Raw genomic sequence first — 18,733 nt, forward strand, 5'->3', positions numbered from 1 at the left:
TTTCTTTATGGCTTGCTAAAAGGTACCATGTGTTGTAGTGTGCATTCTTAATAAAATCTTTTGTAGAATTTTAGGACCTGTTATTTTTATTTATTATTTTTTTAAGTAAAGTATAGTTGCTGTACAATATTATGTAATTACAGGTGTACAATATAGTGATTCACAATTTTTAAAGATTATACTCCATTTAGAGTTATTATAAAATACTGGCTATATTCCCCATGTTCTACAATATATTCTTGTAGCTTATTTTATACATAATAGTTTTTACCTCTTACTCCCCTACTCCTATATTGCCCCTGCCCCTCCCCCCTCTCCCCACCAGTAACCACTAGTTTGTTCTCTATAAAATCTTTTATTTTTTTACCATGTTTTCTTATTTCATATTTCTAAGGAATACTTTTATTTAAAAGAATTATAATTTGGAGTTAGCCACAACTACTACTCTTGCTAAATAACACAGCTCTCAAAAACAAAGATTCTTACATTTGGAGGGTATCTAAAACATTGGTCCAACTTCCCACTCAGGGCAGGTATCATCTCTATAACATGCCTGATAAATTGACTTCTAACCCCAATTTGACCTTTTCCCAGGAACCATTTCACAGAGCCATGCATTACATTTAAAAATTTTGGAAAAAAAAATTGGAAGTAAATATGCAATGGGGATCAACAAAGCCAAAAGTTGATTATTTTAGAAGTCTTATAAAACTGACATACCTCTGGCAAGATTAACAAGAATAAAAGAGGGAAGACAAATATGCAACTTAACTACAGTTTTTTTCAAGACTAAACAAATAGGATATTATCAACTTTATGTTGATAATTTTGAAAACTTATGTGAGATGATTAGAGATCTATATGAAAAGGATAAATTTACTCAAGGAGAAATGGAGAAGCCTAAGTAAGAACTTTGGGGCACATGCCCTCACTACATAAGGCAACTCAAGAGCCCTGCCTCAGTTTCCAGGAAGCCCCCATGCGACACTCCTGTCTACCTCTCTGTAGCTGAGGCTGGTTAATATACAGCATGTCAGTGCTATTTAAGTCTTGGATTTGTTATAAATTACCCACAAAAATGAATAAAGGTAGCTTGTGATGATAAAAAATATATTATAAAATAAGGGATAACAATCTAAAACATCAAGTTTAGATCGGACTAGAGCTATAAGATACTAAATTATTCTAATTCTTAGTTTTTCATAACTTTCATGACACTTAAAAATTACTTTAATCACTGACTAGACAAATTCAGAAAGCATGCTTAGAGGAATAAGTGGTATTCAGTTCTGGTTAACAGTGAGGACCAGTTGAGCTACTCTTGTCTTAGGGAAAATTAAAAAAAAGAAACTCTGATTTTTAAATGTGAGCACTTTTCAAATTCTAAGAGAATAAAGCAATTTAGAACTTGATAGAGTCAATAGATTAGAAGGTTTCCATTTTAAATGATTCGATTGTTTTCAGTTTCCTATAAAATTATGGTTATGACATAAGGTTATTTTGCTTTTCTAAAACATTCTACTATAGAACTTAATCCTTTGTAAGAGTTTTCTGTAAACCCCTTAATTGTTCAGATTCTAATCCTTCATCAGTGTATAGTTAACTGTATACCCTTTGAAAAGAATTATAGAATTCCCTGGTGGTCCAGTGGTTAGGACTCCACTGCACGGGGCACAGGTTTAATCCCTGGTCAGGGAACTAAGATCCTGAATGCTGTGTGGCATGGCCAAAAAAAAGAAAAAAAAGAAAAGAATTATGACACTTCTGTGGGTACGGTTGCTGGATAAAACATAGGATACCCAGTTAAATTGGAATTTCAAATGGACAACAAATAATTATTTAGTATAATTAAATATTGCATAGGACATACTTATGCCAAAAATTATCTATTTTTTATCTGAAATTCAAATTTAACTGGGCATCCTGCAAAATCTGACAGCCCTATTTATGTCTCAGTTTTCTAATAAATGTAATGGGTGGTTTGAGTGGACAATCTCTAAAGTCTTTCTCAGATTTAACATTGTATGATCCTTATCTATTACAGTTAGACTTTTAAAAATATTTATTCATAATTCAAACCTTGTAACATAGAATATCATACTAATTTATCACCATCTTACTGATGGACAAGCTAAAAATTACAAAATTATTTTCTAAATTTTTCTTTAGATATGGGATTATGAACTCCCACTAATAAAACTATGATAATTATAAAATTACTAGCTTCACTGAATTGACTTGACTTTAAAGTTTAAATGGAAGGATTGTATTCCAAAACTACCATTACCATGTTCTATCAACTTGTAAATTCCTTAACCTCCTCTAACGTTAGGGAAAAAAAAAAAAAAGGGTGAGATATTTCAGAAAGAATTGGAAGGAAGCTCTTAGGTGTTGAAATAGTAGTGTTAGCAATAGCTCATCTTGTTCTATGCATTAACAGATTGCAAAATTTATAACATGCGTAAGAATCATGCCCAGAGCTATTGAGGCAACACTTAATTTAAATCAAAATATATAGAGAGAAAAGTAGCCTTACATTTGCCAGATGTAAAACTATGTTTTAGTAATATTCCAAAGAAAAGGCCACTGATTATAATAAATAGTTCCTATGTATCAGAGAATTAAGATGTTAAAAATGATTTGTACATTATCATCCTCAGAAAGAATATCTTAACCCACTTTTACGTGTTTTCATTCCAAAAATAACTCTTTTTTTACTTAGAACATTCCTAGATCTCTGTATGAGAATATTTGTTCCTTTCTGACCAAAGTCATCCACTTTATTTATTACAACAAAAAATTGTAAAGATCTAGAAAATATATATTATTATCCCTGTAAATATGTCATCATATAAAAACATACCAAATAAGAAAATCACTTTATTCAAGTAGTCTTATCTTCTACCTACTTGTCTTGTGATGTCTGATAATACTATAAGCCCAGGAGAAAATTTTTTATTTCAGTCAACAGTGATTTGCAAAGCTCCTTCTAGTACCTTTTTTAATTGCAGACTTAGACTAGTATGGCTAGAGCTGCTTCTGCGTGCCCTCTATATGCTAGACATTCTGCTAAGTCTGTTAATGAAATAGGTATTTTTTCCATTTACTAAATAAGCTTAAAAAAGACTCAAAGTTGACACACTCACATACATATAGTTTATAACTCCATCCTTTTCTGCTTTCCTATCATCTTTCCACTTCTATTTCAGTCACCAGGGTGAAATAGCTAAAATAGCCAATAATTAATGTTCAAAGAAATTAAAAAAAAATACCTGATATGTGTGATAATCTCTATACACGAGATGGACTTTGGTAGTGAGTGTTTTCTATCATAATATCAGTATCCTAAATATACATTTTGTGATTTATGTTCCTTGTCTGGCTGCCTTTCATGTTCCCAGATAGATTTTTTTTTCTTGTAAGTAGAGGAAAATACATAGTATAATTAATTTAGCTGAAAATCTTTCACAGGATGGCTTTTGATAAGAAAACGGAGGGATCTATTTCAACTTACTCCCGTTTTGTACAGTTTTCAGAGTGTCTTGAGTGGTTCTGTGATCCGACAGGAGAACATGGATTATTAATAACTAGATTTTATAGCAACTTTGTTCTTTGTTTGGTCAAGCGTAGCTCACTCCAGAATGCATCTGAATTTCTGATCATCCTTGAATTTTTGTGTTTTGGTCCCAGACCTTCATATTCCTTGGATGAAACTGGAAACATCCACAATCTCAAAGTCTCCCCAGACTAAAATGGGTCCTTCGGGACAAGGCAGGTTTAGGTAGCCAGTACCTTCAAAGCTGACCTAGAGTTCAGAGATGGGAAAAGATGTTCAACATGTTGTTTACATAATAACATTAATTTGCTGTGGTATAACATTTTTTTTTAAGTGCTATCCTTGCAGCAAGGTAGCTGTAGCGTCACTAAAAAATTTAAAAATAGAAACCAGAAGAAGTAATTTTTGATCCTAGTTTTGCTACTTCACTAGTATTGCAGCTTCGGGCAAGTCACTTGCTTCAGTTCTCAGAACTGTAAAGTAGGGATAGGACTGACTCTGCAAGCTCCTGAAAGGCTCAAGGTAGAGTCAGTAAAGGAAAGCGTTTTTCAGGTGTTACAATGCGAAGTCTTGTTATTAATCATCCACATATAAAAATTCAATAGTTTTTGACACAGTGAGCTTGATTACTCAGCATAAAGACAAAAAGAGCTCAAAGACCATGGAATATTTATAGACTCATTATAGTGATAAGGAAATTGAAGATTCCCTAGTTGAGGCATGTGATCAAGATCATCAAAAGCACAAAAAGCCAGAACTCTCAGCTTGGAGCAGGAAGAATTCTGCTTCATAAACGGAGCCTTAACCAAGACACAGGTGGCTCCCATTTGTAACATTCTTAAGAAAAGGATCTCCATTACCCTCCCTGGACACTGATTTTATCTGCACTGGTGTTTTTTTCTTTACCAGGAACAGTAACTCTCCTCATGTCACCCAGATACTAAGTAGCCAAGCCAGGGATGTGAACTCAAATCTGCCTGGCTCCGGAGGCTGAGCTCTTAACCACTGTGGTACTTAGTTAATCACACACATGCTCAGCCTCCCAAGGGAAAAGGCAGGCGAGGGGGTGGCAAGCCTTGCCAGAAGGAAATGTGCTGAGACTTGTTAGATTTTATGCCTGGAAAGCCAGAGTCAGTGGCTGCCTGGCTCAGAATTGTACATTTTGATACATAGAAACTGACAAGCAATTAAGAGTTTACCAAGCTCAAGACTTATAAAAGGAGAGACGTAGTTCCCAGTTACAGTTATAATTTAATAGACAATATTAAAATGCTAAACACCAAGAGTTTGTTAATTGTATTATGTCAAATAGATACATATTTGAATTGATTTTTCCTCCTTAGCCTTTTTTTTTAAAGAGAGGAAATATCCATTATTTGAATGGTGTTTAAATTTTAAATCACGAGGGTATTTTTAACGGCACTGATACTTTAATGACATAAAAGGGCTTATTCTCTTCCAATGAGTAAGAAATTTACTGCCAACCAGTAACAGATTACATAATCTAGTAATAGAAATTCACTTTGACAAAAGGACATCTTAAAGAGGGAAGGAGGGCTTCCCTGGTGGCGCAGTGGTTGAGAGCCCGCCTGCCGATGCAGGGGACACGGGTTCGTGCCCCGGTCTGGGAAAATCCCACATGCCGCGGAGTGGCTGGGCCCGTGAGCCATGGCCGCTTAGCCTGTGCGTTCGGAGCCTGTGCTCTGCAACGGGAGAGGCCACAACAGTGAGAGGCCCGCGTACCGCAAAAAAAAAAAAAAGAGGGAAGGAGAAAGTGGGTTTTAGACAACTTGGTGCTGACATATCTGAATCTACAGCTTAGAACTTAGATGGGCACTGAAAACTTGGCCCTCCTGCATGCCCATTGTACTAAATATTTTACACATCTGCATGCCTGTGCACGTTTCTCCAGGCCTTACCTTTATCCTGGAAAGTATGCATGTTAATAAGAGAGTCTTTGCCTAGAAATGTATATGATGATATAGAAATATAGTGCCATTTATAAGAGACATAGCATATTAAACTCAGGTATTTCTTCTTTTGATAAGTAGGACTGAAAATACATTTAACTTTATCCTTTGGGAGAGAAGTAGAGACTCCTACAGGTTATTGACCAGTTTCCTTTAACTTTCATTTGGTTGAGTGCCACAAAAATATTACTGATGATCCCAGTGGTCTGTGAGCCCCTCCAGGGCAGAGGCAATATCTTTGCCATCTTTTGTTTCCCTAGCACAATGCTTCGTATTGCAGACATTCAATAAATATTCCCTTTATTGAAATAAAATTTAATTCATAAATATATAATCTACTTGAAAAGTCTGTTATGAAAAAAAGTTCAATGATTGTCCAAGTTTCAAAGTATAAAATCTGATGAGTTTAAAGCTCATGGAAATTGACCAGAAAGCACTATTTCTGTACTTTTAATCTCTACAATGTTTGATTATAAAAATAAAAGGTATAACTTGATAATACAATTATAAATCCAAACATAGAGCCATGAAAAGTGTAATTTATATTTTTACTTTATAGACAGTAGTGATTTTGAAACTAACTCCATCAGGTTACCTTGTGGAAAATGTCTTCTCTCCCTACTAGAACAAACTCAACTTTTATCTGTTCTGTTTACAATGGTCTACTGGTCCCTCTGAATTGAAAAGTCTTTCTGCGACTTGAGGTCCCACTCACCTCTTACAAGTACCCTAGGAGTGGAGTCCTTAAGGATTCTCTTACTCCGTAATTCATTCCACATATATATGTGGAGAGCTTCCTGTATTCTGTGCTGTCCTTGCAGGACACAAAGGATAAAATGTGGCCCCTTAAGCACTCCAACTCTTTGCTTGTGTAAATGAGTAACTAAAACAAAGTGTCATGGGGCCTGGTCCCACCTGGCAGAATCTAAAGGGGGCTAAGAAAAGGAAGGGCTAATTCTCCATGTGCAGTCCAGAAAGTCTTCCAGAGGATATAACACTTAAGCACATGAATTAAAAATGATTTGATGGAGTGGGCAAGGGAGATTTCCGAATAGAGAGAAATTGAGCAGAATCTTGGAAACTTGGACAATTTTGCAATAGGTCATCACAAGGAGAGGGAAGGATGGATGTGGGGGGGGGATAGTTTTCCACTATCACGTACAAAGATTTATAGCAACTTTGATTACCATTTTGCTAATGAACTATGTAACCAGCAGACTACAGGGGGGATAGTTTAGTGTCTTCTGTATGAGAACATCAAGCCTAGCCTATTAGGGATTCTGAAAGTTGTCAAATATAATTATATCTAAGGTAGGCTAAGTAATGCTGGACAACAAATCACTGCAATATTTTAGAAGCTTACCCCAACACAAGTTTATTTCTTGCTTTATGCAGATTCTGTTGTAGGTTCTGGGCTCTCCAGGACAGCTGTGCTCAGGATTGTACAGCATGCCAGGATCCTTCAGTCCTGTGCCACCTCCATCTTAATATAAACTTCCATGATTGCAGCAGCAAGGGAAGAGAGCATAGAAAATCCAGCACTGGCCCTTAAGTGATTCTACCAGGAAATGAAACATTTCATGTCTGCTCACATTTACTTACTAAAGCAAATTTACATCATGATACCTAATTTCAGTGGGGTGGAGAGTATAATCCTCCCCTACACCTAAAACCAGAAAGAGGACAGAAAAAATGGGTAAGCACTCCAAATGCCTTCAGCAGTTATGAAATGTTATGCTAGGGTTTTATGGTCAGATTAGATTAATGGAGTTAATAAAATTACTAGCATGCCATAAACTAAGGCTGAAACTAAAGTTTAATCTTCATCTGGTGATTGAAAGCTACAGACTTTAAGTAGTTTCACTATTACTCAATGTTTACATTATTGTCTGTGTGAGCAACTGTAAAAGCTAGTCATTCAGAGGCATAACTGATTCATGAAATTGTTTAAACTGTGTTTAGGCTAAAATCCAGATGGATTTAAATGAACTGATTTGATTAATATTAAGTAAAATATTAAAAAGCAACTTTTTCATATATGGTTCTGATATTGTAATCCAAATAAGCTACTTTTTTTTTCTTTTCATATGTAGAGATACACTGAAAGGCATATATTATGCACAGGAAGGAATAAATACTGATGTCTGTCCATAAGAGACAAATGGCATATTACTAAGTATTTAGTATGTTACTTCGTTTCAGCAATCTTTTTGGTTGCTACAATGGATATATACCTTAAAGAGCATTTAGTCAAACATTGGTCCTAAGAATCAATTTAATTTTTACCACCTACCAAGTATTATTCTATCAACTGGTTGAAGGGGCTAACACAGATGTGTTACATGATGCTAATACCACAGTAGAGCCTCTTTTAGGGCGCTCTTTCACTTAACCTCTCTACTACAGTTTATTGAAATATTTTAATTTTTAAACCGTAAAGTTAATTTCTTAATTAATTTCACGTTATTTTTTCTGAACGCAAGCTTTTAGACCCGTCAAAAATGGCTTGCACCTTACAACAATTGGCACGTATAATAACATAAAGGTATGCAAATATACCTGTTTGTCAGGTGTAAAGAATCACGTAAAGAGCATGCACGTGGGAACTAAAATGTATAAACAAGTACACGGTTGTCTAAGGGATTCCTTTCTTCCCGTAAAACTTTCAAGAGGTGTATAAAACCTATCATTCGATTCCTAGTTTACAGATTGTCATCAGACATAATATTGTCCGGTCACAGCTGTTACAGGCTTAAAACAAAGAAAGAAAGAAAGACATATACGTCTGAAGACAGGGCAACCTTAAACCTGCCACCAATTAGATCACAGTGTCACAGGTGTGCTTTTAGCAGAATAGCAACCTTAGAGGTCAGGTTGGGGGAGGGGAAGCACCCTGGACGGGGAAGGTCAGACTGAAGGGAGGGTAAGCTGCAGGCCCTGTTCCGCCAGTTTCTCCCGGCACTTCCGCGGCGCCCGGGTCCTCCCCTCCGCTCCTCGCAGGGCAGGTACCCTCCCTTCCTCCCCACCTGTACGGCTGGGGAGCGCCGGGCTTCCCGAAGCGACGCCCTAGCGGTGGGAATGGGAACACGCTGCGCGGGAGCCTCCGTTCCGTTCGGCTTCCCCAGCTAGACCCCAAAGCCCCGAAGCCCCGGGGGAAGGAAATTACCACTCGCCCACCCCCGCCCCGTTTCTCTCTCCGGCTCGCTGCCTGTCTCGCTCCGATGCCGCCGAGCCCCGTCGCCACTTCTGGGTGGAGGTCCGGCGGAGACAGCTGCGAGCTCCCGGGCTCCGGGGAGGGAAATGGGGCAGGGTGAGTCAGCCGGCCCGGGGAGAGGCTCTATCGCGCCCGGCACCCGCCCGCGGAGTAGGGGAGGCGCTGGGCTGAGCTCGCGGAAAGGCTGCCGCTTTCCCCTTCCTCCCAGTCCCGGCTTGAGAGCCGAATGCGAGCGCGCGGGCCGGGGGAGGGAAGAGTGGGAGAGGAAGCAGCGGGAGAGAACAGGCAGCCACTGTTTCCTTTTGAAAAGAAAGTAGGAGCCCTGGGTGGGAAAAGAGAAAGGAGCCCTCCCAACTTTTCTTTGCGAAAAGTTTTCCCAGGGCGTTTTGTTTGAGAAGCCCGGGATCGCGCGGCCACCTTGGCGGCTGTGCCTGTGCGCCTCGCCCCTCGCCCCGCTCCTCCTCCTTCCAGCCTGGGTAGCTCCGCTCCCTCCCCAAGAGGCGCCAAATGGCTACCCAGTAACCCCACGGGGCGGGGGCTGCAGCGCCGCCTCCAGCCGCCGCGGCTCCCGGCAGCCGGTAGACCCTCCGGCGGCGCTGCCCGCGGGCTGGGAGCCGGGCCCGCAGGTGGAAGCGCACCCGGGAGGCGGGCGGGTTGGTCCAGGGCTAGGGGAGGCTCGGGCGGGCTCTTGACGCGCGGCCAGCCCCGTTCAGGCCTCGGGAAAGCGTGCGTCCCGCCCTGACCCGCCGGCCTCTCCCACTCCAGCAGTGACGCGCCGCCTAGGAGCCGGAGCCCGCGCAGCGCCCCGCAGGGCGATGGACGGCCGAGCCCAGCGCGCGCAGGACGTCCCGGCGGCATTCCCGCCGGCGACCCCCGCAGGGTAAGCCTCGAGCGCCGCTCCACCGCCGCTCACTGGCGAGGGCGAGGGCGAGGGCAGCCGGGCCTCCACACGGTCACCTGGCTGGCAGGTCGCCACCCCGCCGGCGGCCAGATTCACCCGCCGCAGAACACGCGGACGACGAGGCTGCTTCCTCCCGGCCTCCTAGGAGGCCGCCCGGGATGGTGGTCGGGTAGTTTTTGATTGCTTTCCTACCGGGGCTGCTCTGAGTTGCTCAAGGGCAGCTGAATGCCAGGAATTGGGTAAGGAGTCCGGGAGCAAAAATGGTAACAAAGGGCCCCTTGTTGGGGCTCTGGGCGAGCGGCGGGACGATACCTGTTAGTGAGCTCCTGGGAAGGGGAAAACAGTTTTCTTGGCCGGTGGATGAGGCCCAGCAGGTGGAGTGTCAAGGTGAATGTAAGGAAGGGGCTTTCTGCGAGAGGGTGGAGGGCGACAGGAAGGTGTGCCAGCTGTCAGCCCGCATGACAGTTTCGGGACACGGCCGGGTGCGCGCCTCTGATTGTGGCCAATTGCTAGTGCCAAAGCCTAGCGCAGTCAGACCGCCAACACACGATTACTTTTCTTAGTATCCTCACATGTTTAGGTGAGATTGGAGTGGAAGGGGCTGTCACATGGTGAGTTAATATTAAATGGAGCACGTCTTCCTGCCAGATATGCTAATAATCACCTTGCTAAGCGTTTGGGTAAATAGTAATGAGAACAGGTAGTTCTGCAAGAGATGGGAAGAACCTGAAAATAACCTTCGTCTTGGTAAACAGTGAAGGCTTAACATGGGCGCTAGTTGAGCTCCTGAAGTGGGAAAACCCTTTGGTGAAGTGTAACTTTTTCCTACAAGTGTACCCCCAACTCAGTTTCTTTTCTGATAGTTAGTTAATCCAAGCACAGAAATGCACTCGAGAATATGAACATTTCAGAAAAGAAACGTTAAGGAAAAAGCGACTTTGTAGCTGATGAATGAGATTTGTACAGTCTTCCTGATTTGAGAATAGAGAAGTCATTTTTCCCTGGAACATGACACACGTTTCCTTAGAGGCAAGTCACAGCATGTTTATTCATCAGAGACCATGCGAACATTGGCAGATGTCTAGAGGAAACATGGAAAAGTCTCAAAGCAACATGACTAATATAAAAGATATTTAGTATAATGCTTACGTAGAGGAAACGCGTAGTGTATGAATTAATTCTTTCATTTTGTTCCAGTTAGTTATCTTCTCCCCTCTGCAAATAGCCATATTTCTGTTGACTTCCGTTTCTATTCTTTCCCCAGTTTTTCATTATTTAGATATTATCATATATTCTTTCATATATTATCACATTAGGATGTATGAGGAAAGAAATACATTGGCAGAAAGATATTAATTATAAAAGCATGGACCTCTAAATGGAGCTGCAGGAATACTGAAATGTACTCAGGTACCCCAAAATAAGATAGTATTAGACTGGTGGATTTAAAAATGGATTAGATTAGGTACTATTTAAAAAAAAAGAAAAGAAAAAGAACCCAGCATATGCACATACACAAAATACACGAATGCACTTGAGTGTTTAGAAATCATATAATACTTCTGAGTAAAATAGGTGAGAACAGATGGCTCTGACATGAAGGAAACGGAAAGAGCTTTCTAGTGATAAGCACAACTATAGTAAGACACCTTGGATCTTACTTTTGAGGATTTAAAGGTTAAACCGAAATTCTTTGCTTCAAAAGAATGTACAAAACTGCTTTATCTAATTTCTCAAATATGAGGAAAATACTTTTTAGAAATTTGCCCTTCCCTCTCCAAATTTAAGGAGAGACATGTGGAAAAATGCTTCAACATCTTATCTGAAATAACCCCCCCTCCCCCCGTATCATTTTACTTTGCATTATTCAGAGACGTTAACAATATCTGAAAGGTATAAACATGAAAAGAAAAATTACTTCTCTACTTCGTCTTCTTTCACTTGTCTGTCTTGTCCCTTTGGCATATCCCAAGTGCCTATTATATAATATTTGTTGAATATTCATTATTCAACATTACTGTTGTTCTTTTTCTCAAAACCCCAGAACATTAAAAAGGTTTTAATTGTGGGAAACAAGAATTATCCTAGATATAAGGTTTTGGGAGGTGGCAGGGAGCAGTCCCAAGCAATATGTTATAATAAAATGTTAGATTTGGAAAGTAAATTCTTTACTATAAAACTAATTAAATCATGACTCATTAATAGCCTATGAGGCCTACTTTAGACCTTATCCTTGGATATTACTGCTCTAAAGAAGCCGTCTGTATGTAATTTTCCAAGTTTTACATCCTTGTAACATGTCATTTTAAAGAAATTTAGTGCAACTCCTTATTTTACAGATGAGAATCTGAAGCACAGACAGTGATTTTTACAGAAGGCCCAGAGCAAATTAGTGGCAAAACCTGAAGGAAAACCCAGGATGTTAGTTGCCGAGTTCATTGCACTAATTGCTTTTAATCTTTTCCAGACCACAATATGATAAATTTCAGCTGAGTACCTTATTTCGAACTACTAGTGTTGGTGTTTTTACTTGCCAAAACACACGCACACATATATTTTTTTAATGGTAGAATTTTTTTTTTGGCTGCGTTGGGTCTTCGTTGCTTCGCGCAGGCTTTCTCTAGTTGTGGCGAAATGGGGCTCCTCTTCATTGAGGTGCACGGGCTTCTCATTGCGGTGGCTTCTCGTTGCAGAGCATGGGATCTAGGGCGTGCGGACTTCAGTAGTTGTGGCACATGGGCTTAGTTGCTCCGGGGCATGTGGGGTCTTCCCGACCAGGGATCAAACCGTGTCCCCTGCATTGGCAGGTGGATTCTTAACCACTGAGCCATCAGGGAAGTCCCGAGATGACATTTTTAACTCTTTGAAATTTAAATGTCAAAAGTGTAGTTGACCTTGCTTTGAGGCACCTTAGTGTTTTGATTCTGAAACAAATTATCAGGCATGGTTCCGGTATAAAAGCCTATTTCTTTATAATTTTGCAGAATTGTAACTATGGAGTTAATTGAAGGCATAGTAAAAATTAAGAAATGATTTAGCAGCTGCTTTCTTAAGCTTTTATTTGGATACATTATTGGTTCTAAAGTTGTACTGATTGTATAAACTGAGTTCTTGTTAGCTAACATTTACTGGCTACTTAGAAGTTGAATGCCTTAGCTGAGGTTTTAACATAATCACCTGAGTGTCTTTTAAAACAAATACCGATGCTCTCACACTCCTACCTATTCTAATTTTAATTGGCCTGGTAGGGGACAAGGGCATGGAGAATTTTAAAATGCTGCTAGGTGATTCTCATATGCAGCCAGATCTGAGAACCATTGATTAAGTCGGTATCACCAGCTGAGAAGGAGATGAAGCCATAAATGGAATGGAGGCTGCTATTTAACATTTTTAGGAAACTCATGACTAACTTTCAGCTTTATTTTGCCTTTTGAAAGATTCCATTTAGGTGCTCTATGGTACTGTTTAAAAAAAATTTTTTTTTTTTTTTACTCCTTTTTGAGGAAGTATGTTAACTCCATTTTATGATTTTGGAACTGAGGCTCAGAGAGCTTAATTAACACATTCAAGGCCATACAACACTAAGGGATGCAAGAATAGAAACAAGGTCTGATACCCAAACCTGTGCTCTTCATCACTAGGCCTTTTACCCAGGATGTTTGCTACCATGGATTATACTGAATGGATTATTTAAAGAGGCTTTATAGATGCATTGTCTTGATTCTTCTTAAAATTATATTTATAGTATATTAAAAAAAAACTCCTACAAAATCAAATGCATATAAAAAAACCCCAATGCCTTGCATTTAAAAGGAACTTAATTATTTCTTTAAAGTCATAATTAACATTTTCATGTGTTTAGGTTGATTTAACATAGTAAACTGACAGCCATTTTGTCAGATGACATTATGACATAGCTGTACTTATTTTTGCTCTTAGGCAGCTATTAAATTTATTATAGCTTAATTTCAAAAGTAGGATTTTTGACCAAATAAGAAAAATGAAATTGTTTATTAAGACAGTGCTAGATATTTTGTTCAAAGTCTAATGTCCTCTGAATGTGTTAGAGGATAATTTAATAACATTATCACCTAACCTTATTATTGAAGTGCCAATTGTATTTATATAATAATAAATGCCACGCTTTATGTTACTGAGACAACTGCTCTTATGTAATTAATTAGTCAAAACTTGTGAGCCCTTATTTTATATAAAACACGTTTTTCTAGGCACTGGGAGATTGCCTAGAAATTCTGATCTTAAGAGCTTTATTTTAAAAAACTATCTGTAACTATGCAGGAAGAAAAAGGAGGGAAGGTGCTGTTAGTGTAGAAGTGGTACTTTGATATTAACCTTAAAAGCATATTATGGATATGCTTAGGACTTAAAATGCAGTATCCTAGCTCATTGGTCAGCAAACTTAGACTGAGCAAACTATGTCCAGAAGGTTGAAATGGACCCTCTACCTGTTTGTCTTTTATTCTTTTCTCCAATTTTTTAAATTGTGGTATAATTTACATAAAATTTAACATGTTAACCATTTTTAAGTGTATAGTTCAGTGGTATTAAGTACATTAACATTGTTGTGCAACTGTCATCACCATCCGTCTCCAGAGCTCTTTTCATCTTGCGTAACTGAAACTCTGTACCCATTAAACACTAACTCCCCATTCTCCGCTCCCCCCAGCCCCTGGCATCCACTGTTCTACTTTTGATCTGTACGATTTTTGACCACTCTGGTTACCTCATATAAGTGGAATCAAACAGTCTTTGTCTTTTTGTGACTGGATTATTTCATTTATTATAATATCCACAAAGTTCATCCATGTTGTATCATATATCAGAATTTACTTCCTCTTTGAGGCTGAGTAGCATTCCACATATTGCTTATCTATTTATCTGTCAATGGACACAGGTTGCTTCCTGTATTTTAGCTGTTGTGAATAATGCTGCTAGGAACATGGGTGTTCACATATCTCTTTGGGACCCTGCTTTCAATTCTTTTGAAGTAGAATTGCTGGATCATATGGTCATCCTATTTTTAATTTTTTTGAGGACTGCCATACTGTTTTCCATAGCAGCTGTACCATTTTACATTCCCTAAAACAGTGCACAAGGCTTCTGGTTTCTCCACATCTGTGCCAACACTTGTTATTTTATTTTTTTTGACTGCAGCCATCCTAATATGTGTGAGGTGGTATCTCATTGTAGTTTTGATTTGCATTTCCCTAATGATTAGTGATGTTGAGCATCAGATCATGTGCTTATTGGCCATTTATATACCTTCTTTTGAGAAATGTCCATTCAAGTCCTTTCCCTATGTTTCAATTAGGTTTGCTTTTTTTGGTTGTTGAGTTTTAGGAATTTTCTTCATATTCTGGATATTAACCCCTTATCCTCTACCTGTCTTTGTAAAGGGTTTTATTGGCACACAGCCATACCCACTCATTTGCATATTGTTTATGGATGCTTTCATATTATAGTTGAGTAGTCCAGGCAGAGATATTATGGCCTGTAAGCTAAAAATATTTGCCCTCTGTCCATATACAAGTTTGCTGATCCCATGGGCCAACTTAGGAAATTCGTAAATGAAGTAGTGATTATTTAATTCAAAATCTATTTACTGCAGGGGGGGACATATAAGTATTGAACTTCAATATAAATTAGAACAAAATGATATTTTGTTTGCATAAAGCAAGATATTTCTTAGAGCAAGAGATTTTGCAGAATGCTGATTAGTGGTCGTTTTTTATTCCCCAGGTGAAGACTGAGGCTTGGCTTGTTGGCAAGCCATGTAGAATTTTAACATTTATTTGATATCAGAATATATTTTATTTATTTATTTATTTATTGCGGTATGCGGACCTCTCACTGTTGTGGCCTCTCCCGTTGCGGAGCACAGGCTCCAGATGCGCAGGCTCAGAGGCCATGGCTCACGGGCCCAGCCGCTCCGCGGCATGTGGGATCTTCCCAGACCGGGGCAAGAACCTGTGTCCCCTGTATCGGCAGGCGGACTCTCAACCACTGTGCCACCAGGGAAGCCCCCAGAATATACTTTAAAGAGAAGTTCTAAACTTGTGCTGGAGACACTTTCATGAAAAATGACTGAGGTCATTTTTGGTCATTTGGTCATTATATGATTAAGGTGTTTAGAACTAAATGTGCCTAGGAGAAGCTGGACCAAAGTTAGAAGGAATTCCTATCTAGCTTTTTTCAGCCTATACCTATTTTATGAGTTAAGCAAACTGTCTTTATAATTTTCAGCAAGAGTTTTTGTTGTTGCTCTTAAAGATATTTCATATCCTTAAGCTTTTAGTGCTCTAACGTTAGGGTGACAGTTATTAGAAGACCCTTTTTTTATGACTTTGCTAAATTTTTTTCCCATCTGTTACAATAAAAACAAACTAAAAGTATGGGAGAAAGAAGTTTCCCATGACTATTTATAAAGGGCCAAATGTCTTCAGTTTTGCATACAAACTTCATATCTGAGGAATGCATCCCTTAGAAAAGACTCTCAAAGACTGACTAGTCTTTAGAAAAAGGCTAGAGTGAGCTTGTTTTTGTCCCCCATATACTTTAAGGTCACATTGCTGTTTATAAATTTAAGTAAGTTAAAACTATTTATTGACTTTGTACATTAAAAAAACCTGCGTAGTTGAATTGTGGAGTAGTTTGGCAAAGAAAATGCTTTAATTGAGATGGTCATCTCATTACGACAGCAAAGAATGCAATGGCAAGAGAAGTAGTTTAAGCTCAACTCATAGAAAGCTTATTTGTAACTTTTACCATATTTTAAATAGTTATACATCTTTACAAAGTTCATGATTTCCAAGTTTCATAGGGAATAAATGAAGATACTTGGGTTTCCTGTATGTGTGGTGCCCTGTGTTGGGCAATATCCTGGTTATGTCTGTGCCTTTTCATGCTGTGTAGCTCAGCTCAGGCTTACAGTTCAGAGGCAGGCCTTCAGGAATTTGGCGGGAAGCACAGTACACTGCGGAACTGAGTTGTTCTCTTCCCTCTACTCTCTAGGAAAAAAATGTAGCCCCATCAAAACTTTCAGGTTTGTGGTTGTGAGGTAGTGAGGATGGAGGCGCTAGGTGAGCGGGAAGAAGAATGACCTCTGGGGCTTCCCTGGTGGCGCAGTGGTTGAGAATCTGTCTGCTAATGCAGGGGACACGGGTTTGAGCCCTGGTCTGGGAGGATCCCACATGCCGCAGAGCAACTAGGCCCGTGAGCCACAACTACTGAGCCTGTGCTCCGCAACAAGAGAGGCCGCCATAGTGAGAGGCCCGCGCACCGCGATGAACAGTGGCCCTCGCTTGCCACAACTAGAGAAAGCCCTCGCACAGAAACGAAGATGCAACACAGCAAAAATAAATTAATTAATAAACTCCTACCCTCAACATCTTCTTTAAAAAAAAAAAAAGAATGACCTGAATGCCTCATTTTCATTTCCTTTAGGTACTCTTGTTCCCTTCATATTGAATGCCCTCCTCCATTGAAAGCAGAACTTTAGAGATAATATAAATAATCACTTTATAAAAGAGAGTATGGGTTAATAGGACAGAGGTTTTCCTTTGTAATTGCCTCAGGCTTGTAGAAAATTACTTTGGATGGAATTAAAAGAGTGAAAATGCCATCCATGTTTGGTGGGATTTGATTTTGCAAAATAACCAAAGTGGTTCAGAGGCAAGCCTCTGAAGTAGGGTTGAAAAAGAACCTGAGATACAATAGTTTGGGTCCAAAATGTGGTTGTGCTTTTAAAATAATGATTCTGATTTTCTTGTGTGGGCTGTAGCTTGATTTTAAATAGGGTTGAATGCCAAAGGAATCAGAATATGTTTTTTAAACGATAATATATTGGAAAAAGTGCATTGTTTCTCATTGTAATTAATTTGAGAGATTAAAACTACTTTGTGTGCATGTTGTGTTTTTTTTTTTTGTTTGTTTGTTTGTTTGTTTTTGCGGTACGCGGGCCTCTCAGTGTTGTGGCCTCTCCCACTGCGGAGCACAGGCTCCGGACACGCAGGCTCAGCGGCCATGGCTCACGGGCCCAGCCACTCCGCGGCACGTGGGATCTTCCCGGACCAGGGCACGAACCCGTGTCCCCTGCATCGGCAGGCGGGCTCTCAACCACTGCGCCACCAGGGAAGCCCAACATGTTGTTGTATTTTTAAAAATTAAATACACCATTTCACTTTTTAATTTTTTTATTATTATTTCTTTTTTTGGCTGTGTTGGGTGTTTGTTGCTGTGCGCGGCTTTCTCTAGTTGCGGCGAGTGGGGGCCACTCTTTGCTGCGGTGCGCTGGCTTCTCTTGTTGCAGAGCTCGGGCTCTAGGCGCGTGGTCTTCAGTAGTTGTGGCTCACAGGCTCTAGAGCGCAGGCTCAGCAGTTGCGGCACACCGGCTTAGTTGCTCCGCGGCATGTGGGATCTTCCCCCACCAGGGCTCGAACCCGTGTCCCCTGCATTGGCAGGCGGATTCTTAACCACTGTGCCACCAGGGAAGCCCCCATTTCACTTTTGAGCCTACCATTGCAGCATCTGTTCTTACATCAATATATATTTGTAAGGAAATAGAGTTAAGATGCTCAAATCTAGGTGGGCCATTTATCACCAGTCCTTGAGGACTTTCGTCTCTCTAACCTGCACACCTGCTATTACATGCACATTCACACATGCTATTGTCCCTGGAAAAACGGAAGTGAAGAGTATTAGATAACCCCAAGGGGAATAGCCAGTTTTAACAGCTGCTACAGTCATGTATCAGTTCAGTTGTGCTGGAAAGACAGGAAATTGAGTTGCTAAATCTGAAAGTGGCTGCCACCTTGCCATTCCCATGTCTGATGGATGTGCTGTAGTTTCTAGACCAATTGAGTCCACAGTAGTCAAGATAATTATAAGAGCCATTGAATTATCTTCTTTGTGCTAAAGTGGATGCATGTTATACACAAAGTAGAAGTGGCAGAGAGAGGAGCAACCCTTTCTTTGTCTCTTCTTTTTATGCCTGATAGTCAGGTATCCCTGCTCTAGGAGAATTAGGAAAGAGACAGGGCCCCTGTCTTACAGGACAGCATCTGTGTTTCATG

The 18,733-nt window shown here is 40.0% G+C and overlaps 1 protein-coding gene and 1 long non-coding RNA gene across 6 annotated transcripts in view; one reads left to right on the forward strand and one right to left on the reverse strand.

Annotated features, from left to right (window-relative positions):
• Positions 1-337: 337 nt before the first annotated feature.
• On the reverse strand, positions 338-13,446 carry LOC114897118. The gene is made up of 3 exons (XR_003794003.1): positions 9,954-13,446; positions 6,890-7,084; positions 338-3,805 (listed from the first exon to the last, which is right to left on the reverse strand). It is a non-coding gene; the product is annotated as an uncharacterized LOC114897118 (long non-coding RNA).
• COBLL1 (cordon-bleu WH2 repeat protein like 1) overlaps positions 8,683-18,733 on the forward strand; it is a 162,156-nt gene continuing 152,105 nt past the window's right edge. For 3 of the 5 annotated variants that reach the window (XM_029225801.1, XM_029225802.1, XM_029225804.1), the window contains exons 1-2: positions 8,683-8,836; positions 9,506-9,620. In XM_029225801.1, the coding sequence (XP_029081634.1) occupies positions 8,827-8,836; positions 9,506-9,620 (125 nt within the window). In that variant the 5' untranslated portion in view covers positions 8,683-8,826. Of the gene's footprint in view, positions 8,837-9,146; positions 9,367-9,505; positions 9,621-18,733 lie in introns of those variants that run through there. The other 2 variants (XM_029225808.1, XM_029225807.1) reach the window with 2 other exon arrangements.

The sequence above is a fragment of the Monodon monoceros genome, unplaced genomic scaffold (genome assembly GCF_005190385.1).
Source record: "Monodon monoceros isolate NGI ecotype Baffin Bay Population unplaced genomic scaffold, NGI_Narwhal_1 Super_Scaffold_16, whole genome shotgun sequence".
Classification (NCBI taxonomy): Eukaryota; Metazoa; Chordata; class Mammalia; order Artiodactyla; family Monodontidae; genus Monodon; species Monodon monoceros.